This window comes from Amia ocellicauda, chromosome 4 (genome assembly GCF_036373705.1).
Source record: "Amia ocellicauda isolate fAmiCal2 chromosome 4, fAmiCal2.hap1, whole genome shotgun sequence".
Taxonomy (NCBI): Eukaryota; Metazoa; Chordata; class Actinopteri; order Amiiformes; family Amiidae; genus Amia; species Amia ocellicauda.
Genome location: NC_089853.1, coordinates 49,220,066 through 49,247,361, shown reverse-complemented (window position 1 = coordinate 49,247,361; position 27,296 = coordinate 49,220,066). Strand labels below are relative to the sequence as shown.

The following is a 27,296-nucleotide window of genomic DNA, read 5'->3' as shown; positions in this document are numbered from 1 at the left end:
TAATTGCAGCTTTGAGTGCAGTGACCCACATCAAACCAGAGGAGTTTTTCCAGATCAGCAGGGACACAAGCACCGGGGGACACAAATTGAAATTGGGCTTCAAGGCATTCAAGACAGAAAATAGGAGACACTTCTTCACACAGAGAGGCGTCACAATCTGGAACAAACTCCCCAGCGATGTGGTTGAAGCGACAATTTGGAAACATTTAAAAATAGACTGGATAGGATCCTTGGATCACTTAGTTATTAATGGACACCAAATGAGCATGATGGGGCAAATGGCCTCCTCTCGATTGGACACTTTCTTATTTTTCTTATGTTTTCCATGTCATGCCTTTTTCATCTCTTGGGAGTCAATAACTACCTTTGTCCATCTTTGATCTGTTCTTCTTGCAACTATATATAGTGAGATCCAAGAATATCTCATCTCTTTCCTAAAGCAAGTTTATTCCTCAATCAGCATGAACTCCAGACAAAACTGAAAATGTATTTTATATGTCTCTTGGAGAGGACTCATGAGCACTTGTGTGTATGTACACTAAATAAGTTAATCTCTACACAATGCAGGGAAGCAATATGAACAGGCAATGTTCGTATATGTAATGAAAACAGTAGCTTTCAAATGGATAAGTTATGATAAATCATTTAACAAAAATATGGATATTGTCGGGTACTGCTGGATACCACAATATCAATCTTACAAAATTAAAAAAAAAGTATATTTTCAGTAACCCAGATTTTAAATTAGAAGTTCATCTTACATATGACAGAAATTGTCATTATTTTTCTAAATTCAAAACCTAACCAACAATCAAAATTGAAAAGACACTTGACTGATCCTTCTTGTTGTCTTGTTTAATTTAGTTTAAAGCCTATAACTCACTCCATGAACAGAATCTATTGATCCTTCTGGCACAGTGTGCAATGCTGTCACGTCTACTGTCTGACCATCCCCAAGTTCACCACCAGAGGTTACTCTTTACACTGTTATTTCTAGCCCTTTCTACAGATCTCTGCTTTCATTCATTTAATTGTTGAATTATAATTCCCATCTCATTAAGCAATCACCACACCTGCTCCTCATTCCACTCATCTGCCTTCTATATAATTGATCTTCTCCCTATTGTCTATGCAAAGTCTTGTTTGCTCCCTAGTGACAATTCTGAGCTTTATTCCCTGAGTGTTGCTTACCTGTGTTCCCGTCCATTCTCTGGTGAACATTCTTCTTCAACTCTGATTCATGGTGTTAACTTTCTCACTTCTGCTGCAATTATAAAACAATAACACAGACAGATAGTGGAATTGTTAGACCTTCTCGTCAAAGAAGCCAACGGCCAGAGAAGCTGAGTCCTACCCGGCACGTCAGAATCCCTGGGGTAACCCCTAAACATCAATTCAAACACAATACAATTATGGCCAAAGAAAGGAGTATAAATCAGTTGTGGTATTTATTTTGATTCCAGACCTCTCGCCTGTCCTGACCTGTTCTCCATTCCCTGTCTACTCCAGGTGTTACAAAGCATGTAAACCCTGGATGCTTCTGTGTTTATAAGTCTTGGAATACTTCAACAGAATAAACAGAATCGCTGTTTTGATATGCAGTTCTGCAATAGCATTTTCTTTATTCAATATACTGGGATTTCCTCTTTACATTCAATTTACACCACTGGCTCTACTTGATGGTTGGATGTTGGTTGGCAGCTATGGTCATTAAAACTGTTATGCCCCGTTTCCACTAGCCACCTTTAGCTGAACCTCAGCGTGGCCGTGCCAGTCCAGGGGGTTTCCACTAGGGCTCAGCTGCACCTCCGCCTGTGCCCGAACTAGTTTCAGGCACACAGTTTCTCTCATAAAACTGGCTGTGATCAGATTCAGTTAATATATCTACTGACAACTCATTCAAACTGGCCTATTGTCAGCATCGGTCTTAAGATGTGGCTCTTGGACAGCCTGGGACACGTCTCTATACAACATCTCTCGTCTCCTAGTGCCTCCTATACCACATTTCTTAAAATAATTTCCTGCCTACATCCATGACCTGACTTTGCCCAGATTCTAACAAGTAAACATGACAGTGAAGAATGATGTAGCTTTTGTATATTACACTATAACATAGTTATTATTAATCTATATATGTTTTTAAATACTGCTCATAAAACAGTTTTGAGCACCTAAATATTATTATTCTTTATGATTATTATAATTATGAATCACTATTTTCCAGTTAGGACTCAGGTACAGCAATTGCTTGCTTTTGCATAACCAGTGTTTAATCTATATGTCCAGATAATCTTGTGCATATATTGGTACTATTATTGCTGCTTGGACAATCATGTTTGACAGTTAAAATGTTTAATTATTTAGTTTTAATTTCTTTAGTTTCTAGTAAATGTAAATGAACAAAGGTTATGGTCATTGGTAGTCTTTGGGGTAATGAATCAGCAAGCTGAGGTCAATTGTCTTTGCTAATCACCTAGGATTACTGTGCTAGCATGTTTGCTGCAGTAAGTTCCCATGAATCTCTGAGCCACGCGCTGAGGGCCGAGGAGGGTGTGGAGGGTGTGAAGACCACACTGGTGTGCCCCTACATTGTGGACACTGGCATGTTCATCCGCTGCAAGGTCAGGTAAGCCCAGTTCACTTCTGTTCAAGAACACGCAGTTCAAAACTATGTGAATACATAGAATGATGTTAAGTATAAAATCTGGTTTGTTACTTATTTTTCAGCAAGACAGGAAATTCAGAAAACAACTGTATGATGTTTGTACTGTTCCAAATAAATACACAACCATTTTGTAAGAGAGTTAAAATATGATTATGTGTGCGTGTTTGGGGTTTACATGTTCCTGTGCAGTTTTCAAAGTCCCCTCAAATAAATGACTGATTTGCTTGATTAAAACAGAGAAACAAACATGTTAGACTGTTTCCAATGATGTTCCAATAATAAAATAGGGATATTGAATGACATTTTGTTCTAATTAGGTATAAGGTTCTCCACTGAAGAACACTTCCTCACTTCTTACTAATATTTCTACCCTCTTGTAAGAACTGAAGTAGTAAAAAAAAAAAACAACATGTTATACATTATTGAGTAGTTATGGTGAAACTGGTATATTTAACTGAAGTGTTTTGAAGTATAACAGCCTAAGAGTAAAAACATGTATTCTATCTATTATGAATGCTGATATTTGTAATTCCTGGGCATTTGGATAATAATGAGAGCAGTATTGTTTGCAAAATGAGATTGAAAAGATAAATGTAAGTAATATATTTGTGTTTAAATAATGAGCATTTTACTTAGAACATGTTTAATATAATGTAAATGTACTGTCATTGATCTAAAGCCACAATACACTATGACATTTCCATGAAATCCGATTTCTTTAAATCCCAATGCGTGAAATCACACGATTTCATCAGGTGAAATCAGGTGAAATCAGATTAAATCATGACGCAATCGCATGCTATATAAAGGGCGATAGGGAGCGAGACTACATGGTGAAGTTTGGAGTTTTGAAAGAGAAAAGCAAGAAAGAAAATTGAGAATGTAAATACTTTCTGTACAGGCATATTTAGTTATGGCAGCTTCAGTCAAGCTGTACATTGTGGGAAAAATAAGACTGCTTCACTGAAGTCTATGCAAGTGTACACTCAGTATTTGTTGCAGAAATAATGAAATCAATACTAGTTTCAGTATTGTATTTTGCAAAAATATATTTGTCCAACATATTTGCATATTTGTCCAAAACTGAATTGTAATTTATCAAGCAGATTTAAACAAATAAAAATGTCCATTATAATGGTTATAAATTGATGGTTATAAATACGGATAGAATACGGATAAATACACTAGAACCGCCGACATTACAAACTACCTACAAGAGCTAAAACTACAGTATAAAAATGATTTACTATTAATAAAACTAGCACAAATTGAGTAGTGTATTTAAATGGAAATAATAACATTAATTTTCTAAATGGGTACACTGCGCAGTCAAAACACATAGATGAAACAAGTGTTTATTTGCGGTCTAATCACTCAGTGTCCACTCAGTCTGACTACAGTTGTAAGAAGACACTTGTAATGCTACACAATGTATGTTTTTCAAGCACATGAAAAACTGTAGACTGTAGGTGAGGTAGAGTTGCAACTTGAGCATGATTTGCGTTTATGCAGCTAAAACGTCATAGGCATATTTTATACATATATTTAGGAAAAGTCAAGAAGGGCATGCACAGTGTATTCAGGAATACAGAGTAATTCAATTTAAATCTGTCAAACTGACCAGCCCTGTGCTTCTATAGTGTTACATTATAAAGCAGGGTTCTTGACCTTTTCTTATAGACAAATTCAAATCTCAAAGACTTTTTCCAGACTTCTTCCAAAATGCTTTTTAAGATTTCAAGGCAAATCTGTAACCGCTTTCTGTGTAAAAGAAGTGCATGTTTATAGAGTATTTTGACAAATATTGTGCAATTCTAATCAATAAATAAAAAAACTAATGTGCAAAGAATAAATTAACATATTTAATTAAACAAAGTATTGTGTATGACTTTCCCCTCCTACAACATTGCACAGAAAAAATACCAGTTTAGCAGTTATTTCTCACATTTACCAAGGTCAGAGAGAAATCGCTATCTTAATAAATTGATCGTTGGTAAAAACACACTATCCAATCTACTTGACAACAATATTAGATTAAGATTCTCCAGTAACTTTAAATAAAAGGCTTATTGAAATTACATACCTGGTTGTCTACCCTTATTTCCTTGTGGTAAAGTACAAAAGATTTGTGGTAAAATATTTGTGCATACTCAGGGGCGAATGTAGGATTTTGGAAATGGGGGGCCACAAGGGGGCCATGATTGTTACAGAGGGGCCAACATCTGCTAGGGGGGTCAGGGGGCATGCTCCCCTGGGCAGATCTTTTTGTAAAATGGCTTTTAAAAACTCAGTTTGTAAGCTAAGATTGAAGCAAGGAAGAACTGGGCAATTCATACAAATCCAGCAAAGATGTACCACCATATTTGCTACCATTTGCTAGTGACAAAATTATTTTTAAATGGACATTAACACAATAGACAACAGTGATACCTTATGACCATTAACACAATAGACAATATAAACAACTTCCCCACTCGCCTGACCCCCAAAAGTGCTTCAATATTTTCACATCCCTGAGCATTTGTTCAGTGCAAGAGGGAATCGTATTAGTGAACAAAATAGGGTCCCCTTAATATACAAAAATAAAGAAAGAAAATGTCTGATTGGACAGAATGGGTACACAGCCCCCCGAAATCACTGGAATGCATGTTTAACACTGTACATTAAGAAGACCTATGAACCCATTAGCTAAAGTTACTGCTGTAGCGTAAGGTACACTTATACATTTCAATTAAAGAAATGAATTTATAATATCACCTTATCACGAATCCTGGAATCTTGTAGAACTCAATTTCCGTAATAATTGGACGCAGACACCAATTCCAAAGATTTAAATTGTCAAATTTATTAAAAACAAAGACTAAATGTAGCACTACACTAATTATACAAAAGGGAAAAACTAATTAAAATTCAACTCTAGATCAATAAATCAAAGACAAATCATTTCCGTGACTAAATCAAAGACCATGGGATTGCATATGATAACACACAAATCGTTAAACAAAAAAGGTTATAAACACATTGACTACAATACCAGTTAGTAAGATGAAGGTGAGTCTCTCATTAGTATTGTTAGTCGGACATCAAATAACTACGCAGGTTAGTATTTATTTCGGGTAACTTCTTGTTATATATATATATCAGTCTCATTTACGTTTAGGTGCCGAGAAAGATCCTATCATTACTTGTTACCACAATTTCCCTTAACTGATTATTATTCAATGATTAAGGATAAGCAGGGCCACCAATAATCTAATGTCTATTAACGTGTGTCAATTTCAGACTAAACAGTTAAACAGGAATGAGAAGATATCTCTCGGCGTTGACAGGTTTTATTTCTAAAATTGTCAACAAAACAGTTTAATGCAACACACATTTATATTTAAGCAAAACTAAATGATATTATACATTCTGGAGTTATGAATCACAGATTAACATTTCTAATTGATTTCTCAAATGTCATGAATGATAAACTCCAAACTGTTAAACTTATCTGAACTTCGTCACAGAGAGGCCTCTCTGGCTTCGGGCTCAGATAACAGAACACGGCATGAGGTCCGTGTGGTTTGGAACAAAGGCAGTCTGGTTCGGCTTTGTCCAAGAACTTCCACTCAGTCGATGCACCTGGAAGTTGGGGTTTCGCGAAACAGAGTCTTTTCCAAACAGATTTTCCACTGGTTTGAAGGCTCCAAGGGTGTGCACACAATCTTCTTTGCAAGCAGGGTTTTTCCACTGTAGTTACTTGAAGACAAAGTCTTTGAGGAAAGCAGGGCCCTGTTCGGTTCCAAGGGTCAATAGCTATTTAAATGACTGACACTTTCGTATTCAGTCGACTTAGTCAATTGTCCAGCTGTAAAACTCCACTGATCAGATGGTACAGGTAGGCATACGCAGTTTGTAAAGTTCCTTATTTAATAAAGTCCTTTAAAAGAATTCTTCGTACGGCTCAATCTCCTTCTCCCAGTTTAACTCTTCTGTTGCCGGCAAAGACTTGGTTTCGTTTCTGTTTCTGGTTCTGGCAACAGAGCTACAGGTTGAGCTGTGGCAGCGAGTTACTGGTGCAGGTGAGAGAGAGAAAGAGAAATGCCGTGCGCTATCCTTTATACGCCTGTCAGATCAATAGATGATTGGTTCTTGAGTTTGTGAGATTCGATTTTGGTTTCAGCCCCCAGTGTCCTATTGGAGGGGGGCTTGATTTATGACTGATGTCAATCCATGCCATCTTTTGGAAATGCCGGTTGGCCCGGGTTCGTAGCTCTGTGTCGGGATTTCGGCTCTCGTCCACTTCAAAGAGTTTTTATTACCTACAGGCCCCCTTCCCAAGATATCTCACAGCAGGGATTCCAAGCTATTTGGCCCATTCTCTGTGTCATCCTCCCAAGACTGCCACTTTGATGTAAACCAGTTCACACGCTGATGAGCCAAGGAAATCTGATAACTTTGGGGGGAGAGGTCTTCTTTAGATCAGTGCTTCAGCTCAGAGCTAAAATGCTCTTATCAAAATACACCCCCCATAACGCTCCACTGCTCCACTGATAATTAGTTATGGTAACCCTAGCTAGCTCTGGTTATCTCATCTGAGCTTTAAATAAAGAGGACACTCCAAAAGGTGGGGGGCTGGAGGTGTAAACAGAGTGTTATGATCACAAAAAAATATTGAAATGCAAAGAAATGCAATTTATTAATGTCTGAACAAGAAGTTATGCGTGTAACATTCAATCCCTGGACCCTTATGTAACATTATATACATTGCAAATATATAAAAATAGGTCAAATAAAAACATACTTATTTGTTCAATAATTGTCAAAAAATCCAGAGATTAAAGGACCGAAAAAGTCCTGGATGTATGGTAGCCCTAAACTAGTGTAGCTTAGCTATCACCATTCATCAAATTGTCAATGTCATAGCAGAAATAAAATTCAGCACAGCAGGAGTATTTAAACGATCTTACCATGAACTGTCTTGTTGTCTTGAAACTGATCTGAAGTGTGGCTGTGCACATGCGCAGTGGAGAGCAGAGCACAGCAGCAGGTGTGTTTAATTCAGAACTGCTCTCTCACCTGGGTTCTTGCCAGGCGGTACACACACAAAAAGGACAACTTTGGTAAAATAAACTAACGTACCCCACTGTCCAGAAACTGACTATGAATTATTTAATATATCTTGATAGATGTCCACAAGATATGTTCAATGAGACGGTAGTTATTGAATCGATTAAATACTTACGACTGCATGAATATATTCTACTTAAAACATTACACCTTGAATGTTTTGATGCACCACTACCAAATGTAACTCCCCTGTCCTCTGGGGGTGTACTGTATTTCATATGATGGCAAATATATTCATTTTTTAATTAAGTTTATTCATAGTTAAAATATTTTAGGTCGACTCAAAACCAGTGTGCTTGATTCAGTTTTCAAAACCCAGAAAAATGGAAGTGAACAGATCCCTCGAAGCAGCTCAGTTTCCATTGCAAAGCTGTGAAGTTTTCAAAACGCCAGTCTGTCACTTTAAACAAATGTGAACACCCGATTGAACAGCAACGAGAGCCCATTTTAGATTTAGATTGATCCATAACAACTAATTAAAGATAAAGGTGTACTGTTTTCCTAAAGATAAGCACCTACTAGAACTTGTCAACTATAATTTCAAATCTGGTCGAGTTTTATATTAAACAATTTGAAAACTGTAATAAACAAATCATAATTATATAATATTAAATACAAAAATAACTAGATCCTAAATTAAACTAGTTCCAAACAACAACAACAACAACATATAACCCATCGATTTCTAGGGCACAGACTTGACTCCCGGTAGCTCATAATTATTAATATAAAATCGCTGAGGTTCTCCTATGGCAGTGCACGTCAGTGAGCGGAGGATGGGAACCCGTGTATGAAGCAAACATGCTGACTGTACAGTCGACAGTCTAGTTTAGTAAACATTATTTTATAGGATAGGATTTCCGTACTTTTCCCAAACTTAAATTTAATTTTCCATACTTTTCCAGGTCTGGAAATCAGTCTTTTTAAAATCCAGACTTTTCCAGACCTGTGCAAGAACCCTGTAAAGGCGAAACACGCAAGAGATCACATCACGAGTAGTACAGTATCTGCACACAACTGCAGGGTTACAGCAGCTAATGGGACAACTAAACTTTGGATTCAAACTGGATTCGTAAATAAATATTGAAGACAAATTAAAGGTTTTCTATTTCATTTGCATGCAATGCAAGGGCAGTGTGAGTAGTTTACAGTATCACAACACCCGTTTGCTGTAGCAATTTAGTTTGCTGATTATAATGATCTGGTGCTTTTTTACATTTCTTTTTTTTTTAATCATTAACGTTACAGTGTTGTTATACTGTAATATTCATGCCTAGTATTTATTAAATTGTTGTGTGGCACAACCACTTAAAGTCTGTTAAGGCCGGTTTATACTCCGTTGCCTGATCGTCGCTGTACAGTTTACTCTTTCTGGCAACAGTCGCCCTGGTCGATTACGACGCCTCGCTGAGAGTTCAAATCAACTGACCTTGAGGTAGGGGTGAGGTAGCAGTATTGACCTCCTGCTCTGGAATTTCAATTATGATCTTGGGTCTTGAGACAACCGATGTGCAGATTCAAGCACATTTTCAGGAACACTGGGATTCAAAATATCTGGACCACATTGTTCACTCCTTGAGATACATTGGGGGGTGACATCCTCTGGCTTACTGCCCTCATTTGGCTGGTGTTGTATAAAAGGGCGGAATTTGTGGAATGGGTCTCGGAAAGTACATTTCCTCGTCCTCACTCATATCCGAATTTTCTTCATCATTAGGCTTACTTTGCTCTGGTCCTGTGGTCTTATTCCTAGATCTTAGTTTCCTTTCCCTTGAAGGATTATTCCTAGCTCCTAGATCTTGCAGTTCCTCCAAAGGTAGGAATCCACGGGGCAGAAGTAGATTTCTGTGGAGAGTGCAATGTGGGCCTCCACCCTTCTCTTGCTTGACAACATAGATCGGACCATCAGCTATCCTTTCCATCACAACATGCACAGCACGCTCCCATCTGTCTGCAAGCTTGTGCTTCCCTCTTATGCTGACATTCTGCACCAAGCCACGATCTCCTGGGAGAAGCTCGGCCACACGGACTTTTGCATTGGACCTCGTCTTGTTCCTTTCTCCCGTCTTCCTGGAATTTTCAGAGGCCAATTCATAGCTTTTTTGTAGTCGCTGTCTGAGGTATTTCACATATTCCGAATGTGTCTTACATCCATTCCTCTTGGGCTGAACACCAAGAACAAGATCAATGGGCAATGCAGGTTGTCTACTGAACATTAGCTCATATGGAGAGCAGCCAGTTGTGTCATTTCTCATGCAGTTGTACGTGTGGACAAGAAGTTTGACATTGTCTCTCCAATGCTATTTATCTTTCTCCCCTTAAGTTCCAAGCATACTAAGGGGTGTTCTATTGAACCTTTCGACTGGTTTTCCAAGAGGATGGTATGGTGTGGTTCTCACTTTTCCAGCTCTAATTAAACTGCACAACTCCTTGATGGTATGGGATTAAAAATCTCTTCCTTGATCGCTGTGAAGGCGACTAGGAAACCTGTAATGCACAATTAAATCTCCCCATAGTGCTTTGGCAATGGTTCTAGCTTTTTGGTCCTTGGTTGAGATGGCTACTGCAAATTTTGTAAAATGATCTGTGATTACAAGAATATTCCTAGTATCCCTGTTGTCAGGCTCAAGGGATAGGTAGTCCATACAAACCAGTTCTATAGGATAGCCGCTTTCTGTGGATGGGCTTTCCTCCTGATGCACCACTCACAAGTGCCGCATATCTCCTCAGCCTGAGCCATTCTAGGCCAATAGAATCAGGCACGAGCAAGAGTGAGAGCACATTTGGAGCCAAGATGGCCAATCTCATCATGAACACCCTGGAGGGCTCTCTCCCTATACTTCTCTTGTAAAACTAATTGATGAATTACCTCTCCATGGTCTGTGCTTCTTCTGAACAGTACTCCGTCTTTGAGCTCCAATCTGTTCCACTCCCTTAGGAATAATTTAACTTCTGGTGAATCTGCAGCTACAACTGGGCTTCTTGTTCTTTACAATTAAATGAAGCACTCATCGAATTTCAACTTCTTCTCTTTAGATTTTATCCAGTTGTCATGAGTCATTCCTGGAATGGTGTTTTGACCAGGACAATTAAATGCTTCTGGGATGGCAGTGGCATCCAGTGCTAAGGACTCTGCAAAGATAGGAAGTTCTGGGGTTTGTAAGCTTCCATCAGAGGATGACATGACAGAGTGTTGCTGACACAGGGCAGGAAGCATGTCTTCAGAAAATGTCTTACTTCTTCCATCCAAAATCCTCTTCTTCAAATCTTTAATTCTCTCCTTCTCTTCTAAGAAGGCATAGTCTTCTGGGGAGGGATCCTTGGGACGTCTGGACAAACCATCGGCATCTTGATTAGTGTTTCTGGCTCTATACTTGATGTTAAAATGGTAAGTAGACAAGGCAGTGGTGTCCTGCTGCATCCAGCTTGGCGGTGGTCAACACATAGGTAAAGGGGATTGTAATCTGTTAGCACAGTTGAAGAACCCAGTCTGGATGCATAGATGGTAAATGTATTTATTTAACATGCCAGGCCTGGAAGGGGCCCGACATGGAAGCACTCTACCTCAGCAGAGACTTATTGAACAGAACGAGTGGTCAGCCTTATATACATTGCATGACATGTTGGTCTGTGGGAAGGGGCACAGACAGATTTCCCAAAGTGTTGTCTTGAGATCAGGTTTCTGAATGTTTGTGGTGGTCTTCCTGAGCAGTGGGGGTCATCATGGAAGCAGGTGTTTTCCTGTTGTGGCATACAAACTGCCCAATCTCACATTTCTTTAACAATGGACAATGAGGTAGTCAATCACTATAATGTAGCATCTTCAGCCTTGAGAGAAGAACAGGAAACTCCAAACAAACTGGTATCTGTGGGCTATTGATCTGTTTGGGTGTTCCTCTTATCATAATGAACAGAAGTCAAAGTGGAGAGGAGAATGTCCAGAGCATATCCTCTGGAGAACTGCCTGTTGCTAGCTTGACAAATCTACTTTGCTCAGTCTGCATATTATTATTATTTCTAATATAAAACATAATACAGCTTATATAAAACATTAATAACGGCTCTACAATACTGAAATCAGCAAAACAGAGGAAATGGTGGAACTGCCCATTTAAGGGCCAAATACTCCAATTTATGGGTTGGTTAGTTCTTCTCACTCTTGGACAGTCACCTACTGGCATAGGCTATCACCCAAAGTGTTCCATCTTGCTCTTGGTAGAGAGCTGCACCAAGCCCTTCACAACAGGCATCAGTATGTAAAATATAAGGGAGTTCTGGGTTTGCAAAGGCAAGAATGGGCGCTGACGTCAGCTTGTCTATTAGAGTCCTAAAGGCTATTTCGCACTCTGCTGTCCACTCCGCTCCAAATGGCAAATTGGCATTAAGAAGAGGTGGTGGACGGTCTCTCTTGTAGATCTTTCTCCTTTTCCTAGGTGGACAGTATCCTGCTATTAGGCAATTCAGTGGTCTAGCAATCTTGGAATAAGCCTGGACAAAGCACCAGTAGTATCCAGCAAAGCCTAGGAAACACTTCAGCTCCTTCCTGTTGGTGGGACGAGGCCAATTATTTAATGCAGAGATCTCTTGGTTAGTGTGAACTCCATTGGCATCAACAACGTGACGAAGGTACTTAACAGAAGTTTGAAAGAAATTGCATTAATCAGCGGACAGCTTTAGGCCGTATTCTTTAAGCCAAATTAACACCTTCATTAGCCTCTCCTTGTGTTCTTCCAAAGTCTCTGAGAAAACGATCAGGTCATCTAGGAACTCTAAAACCTCAATCAGGTGTAGGTCTCCCACACATCTCTCAATAAGGCATTGAAAGGTGCTTGGCGCATTTGTGGTTCCCTGTGGCATGCGGTTGAACTCCCAGAACCCCAAGGGACATACAAATGCCGTTTTGTGTTTATCTTCCTCTGCCATTTCCACCCTGACTTTAGATCCATAACTGAAAACCACTTTGCCCCACTCAGGGCAGAGAACGTCTCTTCGATGTTTGGAAGAGCATATGCATCTTTGATGGTTCTCATATTTAAATTCCTATAATCAATACACAGCCTTATCTCGCCATTTATCTTTCTCACCAGTACTATAGGAGACACAAAGGGGCTCTCGGACTCTCTGAAGATCCCAGCATCGGGAAGTTCTCACAAATGTTGTTTGACAACTTCCCGATCACACAGATGTATTGGTCTTGACCTTGCTTTGAAGGGAGTCTCATCTCTCATTCTGATGTGGTGCTTTACTGTGGTAGTGTGCCCATAAGATGACTCATCCATGGCAAACACCTCAGATACACTATTCAGCTTCTCTAAGATTAGCTTCTTCCATTGTGGAGTGATGGCAGAATCATTGAGGCCAAAAGTAAGTTGGTCTTTCTGTAACTGGACATTCAAGATGGACTGCTCTGATTTCAGTGGCGTAATGCAATCAGCAACCATCGCCTCAGCTATCATTGTTCTAGTCAACAGTGTGACATTGTGGTTGGTGATGTTCTTAACTGGGATCTTGATTGAGGACTTTTAGGGAATGGTAACAACAGCTCCCTCCACAAAGATTTCACCTGGCAGTGGAGAAGCTTGAGGTGAATCGACAAATGAAGTCTGAGAAATGGATTTCTTCACCCGGACTCCACCAATGAGGCACACTTTCTTTCCAGCAGGAATGGTGACAGGGCCGTGTCTGTGCAGCCAAACTTCACTGATCTGTCTCTGTCTCTCATGGTTCAACATACTGAAACAACATATAACAGTCATTAATGATATCAGACCACTGTGGGAACTTTATCCCCTCTCTCTCCATGCCGCTCTGATAAAGCCCGTCTAATACATTTGTCGCAATCAACAAGGGAATCTGGCTGTTAAAGTGACAGTCTGGAACAATCAGGACCAAAGATGTTATTTCTTCCTCTACACCAGTGATTTTGCTTGGTAACAAAAGAAGAACTTGAATATAGCCAAGATAAGGAACATGTTGCCCACCCGCACCATCTATCTCAAACAGAGAATAGGAAGGGATGACAAGTTGTTCATATAGAAAGTCTCTCAGATAGTTGAGACCAGTGAACCTGTATCCAGAATAGATTCACATTCCACTCCCTCAATGAAAACATATGCAATGCATCAAGGTCCTACTAGTCCACGAGGAAGGTGTTTTTAATTTTGACTACTCAGTTCTGCTGGTTTTCTTTGCTGGTTCAGTATAATTTCAAATGAATTGGGACTAAACTGATGTACATTCTCAGCTCCTGAGTGTCCCTCAACAGGAGCTTCTACAAGTTTAAAGACATGTGAGGGGACTCAGCTCTGTATTCTTCTGAAGGATAAATGCAGGATTTGGATCGTTTGAGCAGCGGACAGCTATGTGTCCATCCTCACCACACTTGAAACAGAACCAGGGTCTGGGTAGGCGAGGGTTTGCTGCAACGGTAGTAGTTCTTTCATTAGCGACTAGACAACTGCTCTTCACACTAGCCTCTTGAGGAGGTTCAGTGGTCAGGAATGGCCTGCTGATATTTCCTTTGTGCTTCTTTGATAAGGACGCAACCTGTTTTTGCAACTCTGCAATGTCGTTCATGAGCTGTTGTGTCTCATCTGTTTTTTTCATACTTAAAGAGATGCTTGTTTCCTTGTCATCAGAAGCAATGCCATATACTGTGTGAGCATGTGCAGCAGCCCTAGAGCTCCCCAGGTGTTTCTTCATCCTATCCAATTTTGCCAATCGCTTATCTTCTTCTGTTCTAAGTAGAAGTAACAGTTCTGGAAATGGTGGTGGGCTGCTTTTCTTGTGCTCCAACTGGAGACCAATGATTAATGTCTGATCCCAACATCCCCTACAGAACTGTTTCAGGAGGTGCTTGTTTGAGTCTTCAACAGGAACTCCCCCTCTAGAAATAACTTTGTTTAGAAGAGTCTGTAGTCATTGCAAATAATCAGATTACTTCTCACCAGCATCAGAAAAGTTGCAAACAGTTCTTCTCCATCTTCTACCACCCCAAAGGCAGATTCAAGCTGGCTCAGATACGCACTGGGTGGTGAGGTTATGCCAAAGCGGTTTGACGATATCAGAAGCTGGACTCAGCAAACTCTCCAGGATCCTCCTCACCTTCTGAGCATCAGAAACAGCAGTGCCACATATTAGCAGCTCCACCTGCGTGCGCCAGGTATCATATTCCACTTCTCCATTGGGTTTTGGTGTCCTCCCTGAGAAAGTGCGAATCTTACTCTGGTGCAAGTGTGGTGTGACAGACTCACTCCGGATTTCATGGAAATTTCCTAGTGTATCATGGCCTTAAGAGATGAAATGCAAAGTGTTATCCCTCCACAGACTACTGTGTACAAGATGCTATTCTCACTAACCAGCCAATGATCATCATCCCTCGCATTATGTTCGCCAGAGCGTGGGTATCGTTAACAACATATATACCTTGAACAATAAAAACAATATATTTTTTATTAGAGACAATGCAATATAGTTATTTTTTGTATTTTTGTAATTAGCATCAAATTTAAAGGACTTGAGATAATTTAATTTGTGCCAAATCAGTACTGCTGTTTTTTTTTTTGTAGAACTTGAATGAAACTATTTTAGCTTCTGTTTAGCTACAATATTAACACAATCTGATATTTTGTATCTACAGTTGAAATAAATTCCCTTTAATGGAGAGATGAAGCTAAATAAGGACTGGTTTACTTTCACTTTTTAGTCTATTTTTACTTCATAATCCTTCCTCATAAGCAGGTTTGTTTCCTATTAATTTAATTCAAACCATCCCAATTGTACTTAGTGCCACTGTAATAAAAAGGATTCCAGGAAATGAAGTAATGCTAAATACTTATTTATGTGTTGAAAATAAGATTTTTAATGGCCAGACATTCCAAATAATATTTATTTTAATGTCTTTACACATAAATAGCATTATCTGATTCTTAAGTAATATGTGAAATATACCACGTTGGGTATAATTGCTGTAACAATAGGTTTCTTCTTTCCTATCCTCTGTACAGGGTCACTGCCCTTGGAAGCCAACGTCGAGTCCTACACTGTAGTACAAGTTCTTTGGTGCGGACAAGTGCATGCACAAACAAGTGCATTACCAATAAGATCAATGACGAGGAAAGGGAAAAAGGAAACCCAATTAACAGATTTCAGTTATATTATACATTTTTGTGTGTGTATACTGTCAGTCAAAATTACAAGGTCCAAATACAACTAAGAAAATAATTACAATGATTTTCAGGACTTTGTTTCCATCATAGGGTTTTAGAGGATTGTGAGTTGCAATATTGCCCATCAGAATTTGTATTAATTTTTTGTTAATTTTACCATTGGCTTCTGTTGGATATTTAAATCAGATGCAAGCTGACTAATTGGAAGGAAAAGATTAGTTTGGGATTTTAAATTATCCATGTATTTTCTCTTTCAGTTGTTACTCCTGCCTGCCACAGCCACTGTTGTTGAATTATTTGCTTCACTCTTTTGGGTGAAGCATTTGCTTTTGGCATGCCATTGGCATGGCAATGGACATACAATATTCATTTTCATTTTTTGAAGCCATGGAAACATACCATACATAGCAATAGGGTATATGAGTTAATTAGGGGTAACTCAGACATACCTGCCAACTTTTAAAAACCAAAAAATCAGGTGTTCTTTTTTTGAACGTTTTATTTAGTACAGAAATCATCATATTTTTATAATGATAATAAATTAGTGATTTTTAGTAAAATACCCATCATCATAGATGGGTATTGCTGTTTATGTTGGGGGGAGGTTTGTAAAGCTATAGCACAGTTTTAGAAACCCTTGCACTCTCCTAACACAAACCAACACTCACACTGAAAACATTTTCAATATATTTTCCTGTACATCAGGATAGATCAATAATAATACATTTTATAGTATCACTAGCATAACTGTGGTTAACAAAGGCTTCATGCCAAGTGTTAATGCTGTTGAGACTAATGTAGCTCTCAGACAATGACATTGACAACATCCTTGGAGGCACCTGGATGTTTTAAGGAGAAGTTTTTAATTTACATAAGGAAATATGTATGTATTCAATCACAAAACATAAGTTAAAATATGTAATGTTTCATGTAAATAAATATGGTTATTTTTGGAAATGGCTAAGTAAAAAAAAAAAAAAAAACACAGGAAACATGAAAAAAATGAAACTCAGTTAATGTCTGAGACGTGTTGTGAATTATGAAATACAAATTTCATACATACAAGTTACAAACAAGTTAAAAACGTATAAGATGGAAGAGGAAGGGGCACTAAGAAAGCAATATGCTGAGAGAAAGATGGGGACCTTGGGAACAAGAAGCAGAGGGCGGCTTACACAGACACTTCAAGCTGACAAGAATCAGGCAATGTGTGTGTGTCTTTGCGCGCGCGCGTGCGTGCGTGCGTGCGTGCGTGCGTGTGTCTGCTGGAAAGGAGACGGGGCTGCAGTGCCCAGCTGAATAAAGTGGTTACCAAGGAAATGGGGAAGAGGGGACTTGGTTTTGAGTTTCTTGATATCTAAAAAAACAAAGAAAAATAATTTAAAAAATGATTTCCAGTCACTAAAGCTACGAAAATGTTTTTTGATACCAACATATCAATCAAACAAATCATCAAAGCTAGAGCAGGGACCTGTAAAGACCATGTGAACAGGAGAGCTACGATTTGCAGTGTGAAATGCAAAGGTATGTGGGGTTCAATCTTGAGTAGTAATATTAGTGTAAAATGTATTTATTGTTTATTGTTAGGTGAATTGGGATGCAGTACACACTCCTCTTGAATTGAAGTTCAAACTTTCAGTGTGTAAAACCAAGATTACTGGAAAGAAAACGTCAAAAACAAATGCATTTTGTTTTGTGCGTAAAAGCACACAAGTTTTACTTACATTCCATGGGGAGAAAAAAGTTTATGGTTAACAATGACAAGTTGAAGCATTACAAGAACTTTGCAAGGGGGTATCGTGCTTGGACCATATGCAATAGAAACTTTTGTTGCCCACATTACTGCCGGCAACAAACACATGACAACACAAACATTACATTAAATCACAAAAACCTTTTCAGCCCTACATGGAAATGTAGATAAACACTTTTCAAAGCACTCAAGGAAAATCAATTGCCTTTTGTTAGCTTCATCATATCCACGAAGTTCTTCATCTGTACTTAACACAAACAGAACCCACCCGTAAGATAACACTGGGGTTAAAAAAAAATATTTAGATGGAGTAACAAAAATAATTCCTTATCTAATGAAAACTAAACATTCAAAATCTCACTCACGGATCTCTCTTCACACATCCCGCAAAACAGAAAAAAACACATACTTGGATATGATCCAGCTAATTTTTAAAAACTAAGTTTCTAGAAAACAAAATGTATACAATTAAACATTACGAAAAAAAAATCAATCTTGTTTAACTGTGAACATTTCAAAAGTGTTAACAACTGTGATTATTTAGATACTACAGTGGCACATCTAACTGTAGCCTTCTAAAACAGTTGAGTTAGGAGCATCTGATTTTCTCTGGTGCTTTATTTTCTTCCCCCCTATTTATGCTGTGCCATCCAGGGTTTGTCCCAGGGTGTTTGAGTTAGCCTGTTTCAGAAGAGAGTCACCTTCCATTTCTTGTTTTACACACCTAGAAAAAATACATCAACACATTCAGTTATTTTTAATCATTTTTTCTGCAATTCAGACCAAAAGACTTCAGACTGCAAACAGTGCATACCCTTTTTCTTTGCGTGATTAATGAACTGTGATACATCAAAACTGTCATTGCTCTTATTGACAACCTGAACCTCTCGTTCACTTGTGTCTTCACTCATGTGTGTTTAACAGAAGATGACTCCTGGCAGTGTACAAGACAACTCTGTGATACGAGCCTGGAATTCAATAACGGTTATCCCATGCAGATATATCTATGAACTAGGAGCAGCATTAAGACTTTATAACAGTCTTAACAAATCAACAGGAGGAAACTGGGTCATTATGTGTGAATTTAACCAGATTCCAACCTCAGTGTTTTGATTTTGGCTATTTTAGCTCAACAATGAATATTGCGGAGACTCCCTTTCTGTTGAGTAATGGATAGAACACTTTGTGGGACCATACTTGCTCTGGTTTCATAGTTAAGGGTTTGAAGGACATGATGATTTGGTTCTGACTTGACCACCACTGAATAATGCCCCGTTTCCACTGGCGGACCCCCCTGGATGCGTAAATGGGTGTTTCCACTGGCTTAAGCATCCAGACACGTCCAGGTTTTCTGGACGCTTAACTATCTGGTGCCAGGTGTGGCCGTAAGTGTCCGTCACGCCCACTAAAGAAATACTTCTATTTCAGAAGCAGAGGTGTGTGCTTGACAGACAGGGAAGAGATCAGCTACATTATGTCGGAAGATATAATCTTGTGGTGCCATGTGGGATCATCAAGAAATTAGTTTTATTAGCAGCATGGAGTGAAATCCACGTACAGAAAAAATCACTGCTTACAGTTAATATCTGAGTGTATCAAAAACTTGCCGAACACAGATTTCACAGGACCTGGTGCAGTGCCAAGACTAGTTAAAAATAAACTGAAGGATAATAATCCGAGCAGATGATTTTATTAATATTTTATGAACAACTGTGTTTGCCGTCGTCCTGTGAAGGTTGTGCAGGTTTGTTGTATAACAGCCCCGCAGAGACTATCCGTATGAAGGCGAACACGATTTAGTTAACGTGTCCATTTACAAGATAAATTAATTAATAAATAAATACAGCAGATCTGGATTTTATAAATGTATTAATTTGAAACATGCACACTTTAGTTAAATAATAACCTGCTATATTGTAGCTGTTGTTACTGTACGTTTTTTTCTTGAAACGTGTATTTTTAACTTGCCCTGGTTAAGGGTGTCTGTTAAGTAAATGAAACATAATATGCAAAAACAAAAGTGGTGTTTGCAGTTACAAATCTGTATTAAGTAATTAGTAATTAGTTAAGGGAGCCAAGTTGTGCCATTTAAAAGGCATATCTACTAGCACATATTGCGATAATGATTACAATAATAATAATAAATAGCAAATATAGCTGCAAGCAGCAATGGAGGGGGCCAAGTACACATGTACACAGTACCATTTATTCATTTATACACCTTATGCAATTTAAACATTCCTCAAATTTGATTGGCTAATGGCAACCATCTCGTTTCATCAATCATATTGCCTTTAACAAATCTGATGAGGGATCTAGCCAAAGGCATGTGTACAAAATTCCACATCGATCGTACCTGTGGTTTCAGAGAAGACGACGTTTGAAAATTGTCCAAAATGTGTCACTTAAACCGAACTGGCCACCAGCCCATCTCACATATGGATACCATATTGCATATGGCATCACTCTACACAGCTGTGTATCACTGTATTATTATTATTATTTTTATTTCTTGGCAGACGCCCTTATCAAGTGTATTGTTTGTATAAGATTTTGAAAATAATGGCAGAGAAATTATTATAATAATACTATTGAGGCTTCCAGGTGATTCCAGTCAAGAAATGTATGGTTTCAGACTCCTAATCATATAAATCAGATGAAGGCACATTTTGACAAAATCGGTTTTCCCACTCCCTGATTTGATTTCAATGTATCATTTTTAATTAAATTAGTTATAATATAAATAGCTCTGGTATCATAATAAATGAGTAAACACTTTATTCTACAAGTCTCATTTGTGTACATCAATCAAAAAACTTGTATAGCTTAGAACTGCTGCAGGTTTTCAATTCACAGATACCATCACTAAACCTCATTTAGTTGCTTACTTTGTTCCATTGTATCACATTGATTACCGATGTGCACATAATACATAATTACAGGTTGTAAATGCAATGTTTTTCATTAAGGGGCAAATATCTCCAATTATTAATATTAAGCGCCTCAGTGAGTAGGGTCCACTTTTTCGGGTGTAGTTCACACAGTAAATGTTCACTCTTTCAATTCTACTGTGTAGAGCCAGAAATTGCACAATTGAGTATATAACATGTCACCATTAGTTACGATTTCACTGAGAGAGAAGAGGACAAAGTCGTGCCCCCCTATCTATTTAAACAGGAACTGATGCAGGATCCAGCCAATCTCAGCTTGAAATGACTTTCAATTGAAAGCAATAATCCACCACTACAGATTCGGCAAAGTCATTGCTGTTGTACCACTGTTAATTTTCCTGTGTGTATTTAAATATCTTTAATTGCTGTGTGTTGTTCATTACATTTAATAATAGTTTTTGTTACACTTTCGGTTTGTCTCTGGTATTTTTTTTTTACTATAGCTGAAAGAATCCCTGACTCGTTTGTGTACTAAAACAAACCAAGCAAATAAAAATAAACTGTAAGCAGCTCATAACTGCTGCAGATGATACATTCGTAGTTACCTTCTAAACCATATTTAGATGTTTATTTGAAGTTTCATTTGGTTGTCATATTGATTAATGATGTGTGTGTTATATATACTTACACCTGGAAAAGCAAAGTATATCAATAAGGGGCAAATAGCAGCAATTCGTTTTTACTATTGTGCCTGACCGAGTATGTCCGTTTTCTCGGGTATAGCTCACACAAGAAACGTCTTATGTTCACCCTTTCAACTCCAAAAGACCAAGCGATTCTGCACAGATCAGTATATAACATGTTACCATAAGTTATGATTTCACCGAGAGAGAAGAGCACGAAGTTATGCCCCCCGTGTTGCATCGGTAACATGATATAAACAGGAAGTCACGCACTCGTGATCTCAGTTTGAAATTACTTTAATTTGAAAGCAATAACCCACCACTACAGATTCAGCAACGTCATTGCTGTTGTACCACTGTACATATTAATGTATTTACTTTAATACCTTACATTACTGCGTGTTGAGAATCACATTTAAGAACATTTTTTACTTTCACTTTCTGTTTCTCGCTCGCTTTCCTTCACGGTTTCTTTACAGCTGAAACAACCCTAACTACAAACACAACTCAGTTTACAATATTTGTATTTGCATGCAGAAGTGTCTCTGTGTTTAAAATAATAGTTTCCACTCTAATACTGTTGCAAGTGACTGATAGTACTTTGTTGTTACGATGTACATGCCCAAGATGGCCGCTTTGTTTTTTTTCTCAGTGCTCATTGTGGTATATGCTGCTACCAGTGGTGACAGTATGTCATTGCAGGCTTAAAATTGAACAAAATTTACAGTAAGTCAAAATCTTTTATTCATTACTGCCATGTGTTTTTATGTAGGAACTTTTCTTAAAGAATGTGTATAGAACACAGTCCAAAGATACTGTATACCAAAGCACACATCAGCCAGTTTAAGGGCTTATGAGAAATTAAGGCTGAATTGTTTTCAGCATAATCCAAGATGCTTGCCATACCGTGTGACTTATACATTTTCGGAAATAGCCAAATCAAGTACTAACATAAGCGCAGTATGTACTATAAGTCTCATATCTCAAATCTTTACCGTTCCTGAGAAAACAATGTTTGAAAACTGACATTTTTTGTTTGGACTACAATCAAGATGGCTGCCAAACCGTGTTACATGATGGCACCATGTTGTGGTCGAGTGACCATGCCATAGACTCCTATATCCATGCCAAGTTTGGTGACTTTTTAGACATCGGTTCAAAAGTTATAAGCATTTGAACATATTCTGGTGGAAGAGAAGAAAAAATAAGTATAATAATAGTAATAATGACCAGTGACCACCACATTGCTTATGGGATGAACCCTGTATCAGTCATACATACAGTCAATACATTCTAACATAGTTCCTTACTGCACCATATGCATTTATTTGCAACTTGACAATCTCTGAAATTTGATTGGCTCATGGTGGCCATCTTGTTTTCTCAATCAACTTGCCTTGAACAAATCTGATAGAGGAGCTAGTCAAGGTCACGTGTAGAAAATTCTGTATCAATCGGACCAACCGTTTCAGAGAAGAAGATCTTTGAAGATTCTTGGTCAATCCAATATGGCTGCCAAACCATGTGACTTATCGACTTGTCTTGAACAAATCTGAATATAGGCCATAACATAACTTCACACACCAAGTTTCACATCTGTCCCGTCTGCAGTTTCGGAGAAGATTTTTGTAGATTTTCCAAAATGTGTCACTTAAGCCACTATGGCCTCCATATTGCATATGGCATAGCACTACATAGCCATCTATTACTGTGTGAAGTTTCATGAGTTTTCATCTTGTGGTTTTTATAGGCTTTTCAAGAAAACGGCGTGCATGCAACTTTTAAGGCTTCCATGTTGTATCAGTAGGTTTCAGATTTGAGCAGGCATATTGTAGTTTAAATGCATGTGTTATTAAATGTGTAATTTTCAATTTCAATCCACTGTAGTATATATTTGTGGTTTTCATTCTTTTCATTTGAAGTATGTATTCTAAGTCAGTGGACTTCAATTTCCTCATTGCTTTCTTCACTGATGTAAAGTACCATTGTATTTTTCATTGAATTCTAGCATATATGTGAACATTTCTTTCTTGTGTCATTCAAGATGCAGAATACAATTCCCAAGTGTGGCCAAATGATGGAGGTAGAGATCTACATAAGGAATGTTATGATGTGGATGACATGTGAAGCTTTCATTTTGGTTGTACAGCAGCAGGTTTTGTGTCCTATCAACTTGGCTTCATCAACTTTGACAGATCTTTGTACTAGTCTAATCACTTAATCACTTGTAATTTAATTACACTAGGCATTAGTTCTGAAGATATTTGCTGTCATAAGTGACATAATTTAACACAATTTGGTGAGTTTTTGAATTTTGCTGATAGGTTTTTCTGGGGTCAATTTAATGCGTTTATAAATATGATTATTTTGCATTTTCATTTTCTTGTGGCTGCCATGTTGTTGCACACAGTCACTTGCCTCTTACAGACATGATAGATAGCAGTGTCTATGTAAGATACGCAAAGTTTCAGGCCACTGGGCTTTAGAGTTCCGGAGTAGTAGCTGTTTTCATTTTCCCACACGGACACATGTTAAATCCAACACTGCGGCTTAACCGTGTACCTCACAAACTTAATTATCAGGTTTTATGTTCAATGCACAGACACGGACACAGGTGCTGAGTTGCATGTGCATACTGCATTCCAGTGTAGAGGTAATGTGATACTTGTGTGAAGCGACGCACATGTTTTTATTCTTTGGCCCACAGCACCCATGTTTTTCATTGGGGCAACTAGCCTTTGACACCCATAGTAGGATTCTGTACTAGTGTCATGCATGCCAATTTGTGGCACAGTGGATATAAGTGGCTTGGAGTAGAAGGCACCAAAGCTGGAATCAGAGAATTCTACATGGCAGGCAAAGCGTGCCCCAGAGGAGCTTCTGATGAACAAGTGTAATAGTTGGGCACAAGGTATGCATGTGTGTGAAGTGGCATATGCTTGTGCCATTTGGTTTTGGAGAAGACTGTTGTTGCATTTCACAATTTAGATTCCTATTACAATTTTTAGCAACACCATGACACCAGCATGTGCAGTTTTCACTGCATTTGTAGGTATAAGTGGTTTCTACAACACTTGTGAGTTTCGTGAGTTTTTATGCATGTATAAGCGTTTTATGGACATTTGAAAATTTCAAGTTTTCTGCATTGAAGATACAGAATGCAATTTCCAAGTTTGTCCACATGATGGAGGTAGAGGTCTACATAACGAATGTTAGTATATGGTTGAGGCTGTCTTTTTCATTGGTGTATAGCAGCCATGTTTTTTGTCCAATCAACTTGGCTTTTTCAAATTTGACAGATGTTTGTACAAATGTTAATCACTGACAATTTAAGCACCTTAGGATTCACTGTTCTGTAGATATTCACTGCTGCATGTGACATGGCCTTCAGCATTGGTACCAGTGCACCGTGTCACCGTTGGTGACAAAACTCACCACAATCAAGCATAACATTGTAATTTATTATTGTGCCAAGTTTGGTGAGTTTTTGAATATGGCTCATGTTTTTTTTTTTGGGTCAAAGTTCATGCTTTTATAAATACGCATATTTTGCATATGTGCTCAGTAATTTGCTTGTGGCTGCCATGTTTTTGCACGCAGTCACTTGCCTTTTGCACATTTGATAGATTGCAGTGTCTATGTAATACATGCACAGTTTCAGGGCACTGGGCTTTATCATTCTGGAGTAGTAGCCATTTTCATATTCGCACGCAAATTCATGTTAAATCCAACATTACGACTAAACCGTGTACCCCACAAACTTAATTCTCTGGTTTTCTCTTCATGGCAGAGGCATACACACATGTGCAGAGTTTCATGTGCGTACTGCATTCCAGTGTCTAGGAAATGTGTAACTTGTCTGAAGTGGCGCGTATGTTTTTTTTCATTGGTCCACAGCACCCATGTTTTTTACTGGGGCAACTCGCCTTTAACAACCTTGGTAGTACTCTATAGTACTGTCATGCATACCAATTTGTGGCACAGTGGGAATAAGTGTCTTGGAGTAGAAGGCACCAAAGCTTGAATCAGAAAATGCAGCCTGGCGGACAAAGCGTGAGACCGAGCAATTTCTGATGAACAAGCGTAACAGTAGGGCATAAGGTATGTATGTGTATGAAGTGGCATATGCATGTGTCAGTTGGTTTTGGAGAAGAAGATTTTTGTAGCATTTCACAATTTCGACACTCATCGCAACATGGTGGCGGCACCATGTGACCAACACGTGTAGTTTTCACTGCATTTGTAGGTATAAGATGTGTCTACAACACTTGCGAGTTTTGTGAGTTTTCATGCATGTATGAGCGTTTTAGTTGCATTAGAAATTTTGGCGGAAGGAAATAAATAAATAATAATAATAATAATAAAACTTCGTGCATGGAAGCCTAATAATAATACAAATCCTAACAGAAACAATAGGCTTCCAGCATTTCGTGCATGGAAGCCTAATAAAAATAAAAATCCTATCAAAAACAATAGGCTTCCAGCACTTCGTGCATGGAAGCCTAATAATAATCCTATCAATTACAATAGGGTTTCAGCCCCCTAAATATTTATTTTATTGTTGCACATGGAAAGGTTTTCTTACGGTAACATAATGCTTGTCTGAATAAAATCTTGTCTATACACGTTTAGCTCTTCCTAATATTTCTTAACAGAAGCATGTAATTATTACTCTGTCTGCAATCATGTAAAGCAGAAAGAATAAAATTGCCAGAAAAAATCCTTTCCACATTAGGCTCTATTGCTCGTAGTGCTGTTTCTGTCTTTGTTTTTATAATGAAACAGAACCAGGGAATAAAATTAACACCCGCCAAATGCGGGTAGATTTAGCCAGTGGCAGGTAAATCTGTCAATCTTACCAGCCACTTTGGCAGGTAGCCACCAAGTGTACCAGAACTCAACTTTTTTTTTTTTTTTTTTTTTGTTTCTCTTAGCGTATTTGTCGATATATTTCAAAATACGAATTAATTTGTTGACGTTGTAGTGTTGGTATGTTAGTTGATTTGGCAAACCGCAATATAATGTTTTTTGAAAATATATGGCATCTAGCTGGACAGTCTTCGGTCCAGGAGCACATATTTCATGGAGAGCAATGAAGCAGAAGCAAGGTTCCTGCGGGTTAAGGATGTGGAAAAATAATGACTTTTCATAGTCATAATTACTGGCTTTTTAATTACCTGCATCAAAGTGTTTCAGAATTATAATAAGACAGAAAAGGAAAGAGGAGCAACAAACACATTATACACACACAGCCAGCTTTTGCTATTTATTCTGTATTCGCTGGAACTCGAATGCACAGTTGTGTTTCCGAACGCAGAGCGGCAGTCTGAGTGTTGTGTGGACAGGACAGGTCAATCGTTTAGTCAAGTAGACTGTATAAATTAGCTAGCTAGATATGTCTTATACATTTTATATTTCGCTGTTGTGACCGGAAAACATTGCCACAAGGACACTACTGTTAAGGCATTTTCATTGCAGCTCACATTGCTAAACTGGCAATTGAGTGAAAATGTATAAAAAAATTTAAAAGAAAAACATATTGGTCAGTCAATTACAGCTGTAATTGCAAAATATTCCTTTATGAAACAAATAGTCACAACCTTTATAGTTAATTTGAAATTGTGATAATGTCAGGAAACAATAATACAAGAGTCTGACACGAAGTGCGTGAGAGTCGACAGGTCTGCTGTTATTATGCCATTTCCATACGTCTTCTAATGTATTTTTACATAGAGATTTATATAACACAGTTGTGTTAGATACAGTGAGGGAAAAAAGTATTTGATCCCCTGCTGATTTTGTACGTTTACCCACTGACAATGAAATGATCAGTCCATAATTTTAATGATAGGTGTATTTTAACAGTGAGAGAAAGAATAACAACAAAAAATCCAGAAGAACGCATTTCAAAAAAGTTATGAATTCATTTGCATGTTAATGAGGGAAATAAGTATTTGACCCCTTCAACTTAGTACTTGGTGGCAAAACCCTTGTCACAGAGGTCAGATGTTTCTTGTAGTTGGC

At 38.2% G+C, this 27,296-nt stretch overlaps 1 protein-coding gene across 5 annotated transcripts in view; it reads right to left on the bottom strand.

Annotated features, from left to right (window-relative positions):
• Positions 1-17,631: 17,631 nt before the first annotated feature.
• stau1 (staufen double-stranded RNA binding protein 1) overlaps positions 17,632-27,296 on the bottom strand; it is a 62,545-nt gene continuing 52,880 nt past the window's right edge. For all 5 annotated transcript variants that reach the window (XM_066702674.1, XM_066702677.1, XM_066702678.1 and 2 more), the window contains one exon: positions 17,632-18,422. In XM_066702674.1, coding sequence (XP_066558771.1) covers positions 18,335-18,422 — 88 coding nt within the window. In that variant the 3' untranslated portion in view covers positions 17,632-18,334. The remainder of the gene's footprint in view (positions 18,423-27,296) is intronic.